Here is a 5,000-nt window from a genome sequence, read left to right on the forward strand (position 1 = left end):
ACTATTTGGTGGAAATGTTGTCAATGTTGTCATCGATGTAGTTGTCTACTTGTCTTCCGCTAACTAGCCATCACTTCAAAGCAAAGCACCTGTGCTATCCTGTCACCAAGCTAACACCACTTTCAAAAATGCACACCTTTCCTGAATTCATGGTGGGCTGCCAGCTGGTTTAGTTACCATATGTAATGTGTGTAGATTCGCTTGTGTTTGTTGGGCATCTGCGTGTGACTGGACAGTGTACAGTGCGAGGCAGCGAGAACAGTGTTGGGCTGCGCAAGCTACTTTGTAAAACCTTGTAAGCTAACATTTAGCTCCACTAGACAAGCTACATCCAATAGAAATATTAAGCTAAGCTAAAACCATCTGGAAAATGAAGCGAACTACATTCCAAGCTACTTCAACTAGAAATTCAAAATTACAGCATATTTATATTATTTGGGTTGTAAAACTGACATCTGAAGACGGATATGATAGCCCCATATGATATTTTTGGGCATGGTATGGTCAATCAGCTGGCTTCTTTGCTCTCTTGTCTCCCCTGTGTGTGCACATTTTGCCTCGTCATTAGTTTTGCGAGTTTGATTGCGAGTTTTGATATCGGTCTGATGGAGGTAAAGTGTCCTCGTGCATGAAAATGTCAATAGAAACTAAGGTGTGGACAGTCGGGTGTATGATTTGATTGCTCGAGACATTTTTGGGAGATAATAGTCCTTGTACAGCAACTAGCCGTCTTCCTCTCCTGCCTCCAGTGTGTGTGTGTGTGTGTGTGTGTGTGTGTGTGTGTGTGTGTGTGTGTGTGTGTGTGTGTGTGTGTGTGTGTGTGTGTGTGTGTGTGTGTGTGTGTGTGTTTGCCTGTCGAGTTTGAGAGTTCCATTGGCGCATGAGCATGAAGACCCGTAGTTGCGCATGAAAATGTTCTGTTTTATTTGTTCATCATTTTGTTTCAAAATCATATAATGTCATGCAGATAACATATCAAAAGCCGCGGTTAGGGCCTCGCGTGGCGACTGATTTAGTGGCCTAAGTGCACAGTTTGGCGACAGACCAGCATAGCCAAGCTTATGTCATGAGTACCGAGCTGTAATGTACTGTAATGGCTATAACGTCTAAAGGCATTGCTAAATCTCTCCCAATATGCACTACTCTGCACTATTGCACTATTAATGCGGTCTCTCTTTATTTGCACTTAAGTAATCGAGATGCCCCCGGACCCTCCTACCACAACAGTTTCTCCGGTTTTATTTGTTTTCTTTTTTTATTCTTTTGATTTCTCAGATTTTTTTTTTTACTTGGATCACTTTTTTGAATGTCTTAAGCCTTTTTCTTTCTATTTAATGGCAAATGAAGAACTTTAACTTTGATGTGTGTGTGTGTGGTTGTGCATGTCCAACAGACCTGGAACTGGCGTTTGCAGTTGCCGTGGAACTCCATGCTGAGGCCGATGTTGCTGGTCTTGCTGGAGCTGGAGAACTCACTCAGCAGCGCCGTCAGGATGGAACACGCCAGCGTTTGCTGAGGAGACACACACACACACACACACACACACACACACACACACACACACACACACACACACACACACACACACACACACACACACACACACACACACACACACACACACACACACACACACACACACACACACACACACACACACACACACACACAGGTCAAAAGATTAAACATGATGGCTGAGGTTCACATGGTACACCCACTCATATGTCACATCCTGAGTGTGTGTGTGTGTGTGTGTGTGTGTGTTTTTGTGTGTGCGTTTATCCAGGGCGGCAGGGCCCTGTCTGGCATGCTGATGGGGGTGAAGAGGATGCCGTGTTGGGGACAGCTGGCCGGCTCCTGGGGAGGAGGGACGTGTGTTCTACACGCAGTATTGTCTTAACCAAGGGCATCAGCCCACACACACACACACACACACGCACACATAGAACAAGCATGGCCCGGACCTTAAAGACTCTACTCAGACCAAGTGTCATGACAGAAGAACAATCAAGTATTGCTTTCTTTCTTAAAGGAACAGTCCACCGTATTTCAATAATAAAGTACGTTCTTCCCTAACCTCAGATGGGTTCATCCCGACCTGTCTCGTTTTCGGACATGGTCCCTGTCAGCAACGTCCGCAACACAAATGCGTTAGCATTAGTTTGGCTCAGCTTTCCCTTGGGGAGCATTGGATGACAGAATAGCTACATTCGGAGCACTTTGACTTCGGCGCATTGATATCTTCACTCCTATTTCACCCCTTTCCCCCCTCCCCCTCCCCCTTCGTGAGCGAGGACTAGGAATGAAGATATTAAGATATTAATGTGCCAAAGTCAAAGTGCTCCGAATGGGTTACTTCCTCCGCTTTACCCTTTCCATCTATTGCGCATTCATAACTTTTTGACAGACCCCATGCTAATGTGTTGCTGGACCCCACTGAGAGACACAGCGGTGGAATCCCTAGTAGACACCCCAGAGTGCTCCCCATAACAGACATCTCTCCTGGACCCGTTTCTGGCATGACACTAGGCCTCCAGAATCCCCAGATACCCCAGGGTGCCCCTCATAACACACAGCCCTCACCCAGCGTCAACAGCTGTGCTCATCTTAGCACCAAGGGGACCGCAACACCATAAAACCACTCCTGACAACAGCAGCCCATAAACAGCTCCATTCCCCATCGACTCAAGTCCTGCATGAGGGGAGAATCGTCTCGTCTGCTGCCCCCTCCTGTGTTTAAGAGGAAGAGTTGCGGAAGGCACTTGTGGTCATATCAGTGCAAGGTGTGCCACCTTGTGGTGAGATGGCAGAAATGCATCATTGTACAGGTCCCATTCAAAGCTTTTGAAGAAGATACCAAGACGCTCTGAGCTCTTTTTATCCGTCCTCAATGAAATCAACCTTGTGTTTCCAAGTAAATCCAAGTAAGCCCCACTTTTGTAAAATGAATCATTGTTGCTTCCTCTCACTCTCTACATGCATTTTGCATTTTCCACTCTCATTTTCAAACCAAGCCATGTTGGTGTGTGTGTGGGTGGTGGGACTCATCTAGCCTACTTTAAAGCCAACTATTAAAAAAGACTGCTTGCTGCAAGGGTATTGCATCATTTCCTGTCATGAGAAAATGAGTAGTCGCTTCTTGTGGGAACTCCAATTGTCCAATTCCCACGATTTCTAGGAATCTGGTCATGTAGAATTAGTCAGTGAAATCTGAAAAGAGGGGAAAGAAATCACTCACTCACTTTTCGTGTTTCTGTCGCTCTTTCTAAGTTTGTCTATCTTTGTCTATCTCTCCTACTCCTCTCATCTTCCTTCTTACTTTGTTTTTCATTCTCTCTTCAGTATCCATTTTCTTTCTGTCTTTTGTTGTTGGTGTGTTTGTGTGTCTCAGTTCTGATGTTCACTCATTATCTCCTGTTGGCATTCCATAAAGGAGTAATGACTGGCGTTCCGTATCCTTTTTCCTCACCGCATAATGGCTGCAGCCAGGCCCCACACACGCAGCCAGGCTACACACACACACACACGCAAGCAAGCACGCATGCACGCACACGAGAGAGCTGTGTCAGCCAGATAATGACAGCCTAATGTCAGGTTGTAAATCTTAGCAGCTCATGAAAGCCATAAACGTGTCTGAAAGTCGAGTTAGAGCCTCGCCTTGGTCAAAAATTAATGGTGGGAGAGTTGGTGGGGTTGTGTGTGTGTGTGTGTGTGTGTGTGTGTGTGTGTGTGTGTGTGTGTGTGTGTGTGTGTGTGTGTGTGTTCGGGAGTCGTATTAGGTTTCGTATGATGCACCCGTGATGTACAGTAAAAACTGACAACAGGGAAACACACACCTGACAAAGAAGAGGGCGTGTAGACATGTCAAAGTGAACCAAAAACAGACTGATTCATACCCGAGTCTTGTGACTGCACCCAATATAACTAGGGGCCATCGTGGTTTGGAGTTTTGGTCCAAGTGTAATGATTTGTGTAACTACAAGATAATATTGCAAGCTGAACCAGAATGTCAGAAATGTTGAAATTTGCTCGAGATACAGCTAGCCATAGCTTGGGAGATTAAATCCAAATTGTTTAAGACCAATAAACCACAACATAAACTTTTAGCATGTCAGGTGGTGCTAGCACGCCAGAAGGTGGTGTCTTCTAGGAATAGAGCGGCTTACGTCATGCGGCAAGAGGTTCACGTTTATTTTAACTGACGGCACAAGACTGGAGCACAAGTCTATGTACGAGAGAGAGAGAGAGAGAGAGAGAGAGAGAGAGAGAGAGAGAGAGAGAGAGAGAGAGAGAGAGAGAGAGAGGAATAAAGAGGGGGAGAGAGATCCTTACCACTGTGGGGTTGCCGCTGCTGATGAGTTGGCTGACTTCGTGGAAGATGCCCTTACAGTTGATGGACTTGTCGAGGGAACCCCTCTTCACAATCACAGCCACCGCCAGCAGCACCTGCTCACGGACATACTTCTGAAGACTAGAGACAGAGAGAGAGACAGAGAGAGAGAGAGAGAGAGAGAGAGAGAGAGAGAGAGAGCGAGAGAGAGAGCGAGAGCGAGAGCGAGAGAGCGAGAGAGCGAGAGAGCGAGAGCGAGAGCGAGAGAGAGAATAAAATAATCAATGTCAAATCATAGGCTTACTAAATGTCAGTGCTGCAGCTTGTAAATACGCTACTGAGGCCACATCAACAGGATCTACGGAGAAGGGAATTCTTGTGTGTCTTGATTTTATTTGCATGTAAAGAATGCATTTAATGAATTAACGCATCATAATTAGTGTTGCACCGATACCATTTTTTGGCCCCGATACCGATACCCGATACCTGGCTGTGCAGTATCGGCCGATACCGATACCATACCGATACCGATACCACCCTATTTGAAATGTATAACTTATATATGAAGGGCTGTAGTGCATACTACTTGGATGTAAAATCATTGCATGGCTTTGTCAGGCTGCTGCCTACCTTTGTGAAACAGGAAAAAGACTCATACAAAGTGAATCCA

The 5,000-nt window shown here is 45.8% G+C and overlaps 1 protein-coding gene across 1 annotated transcript in view; it reads right to left on the reverse strand.

Annotated features, from left to right (window-relative positions):
• xpo4 (exportin 4) overlaps positions 1–5,000 on the reverse strand; it is a 77,148-nt gene that overhangs the window by 58,032 nt on the left and 14,116 nt on the right. The window contains exons 4-5 of the mRNA XM_063213737.1: positions 4,333–4,471; positions 1,396–1,512 (exon numbers count right to left, since the gene is read on the reverse strand). Coding sequence (XP_063069807.1) covers positions 1,396–1,512; positions 4,333–4,471 — 256 coding nt within the window. The remainder of the gene's footprint in view (positions 1–1,395; positions 1,513–4,332; positions 4,472–5,000) is intronic.

Source organism: Engraulis encrasicolus, chromosome 13, assembly GCF_034702125.1.
Source record: "Engraulis encrasicolus isolate BLACKSEA-1 chromosome 13, IST_EnEncr_1.0, whole genome shotgun sequence".
Lineage (NCBI taxonomy): Eukaryota > Metazoa > Chordata > Actinopteri > Clupeiformes > Engraulidae > Engraulis > Engraulis encrasicolus.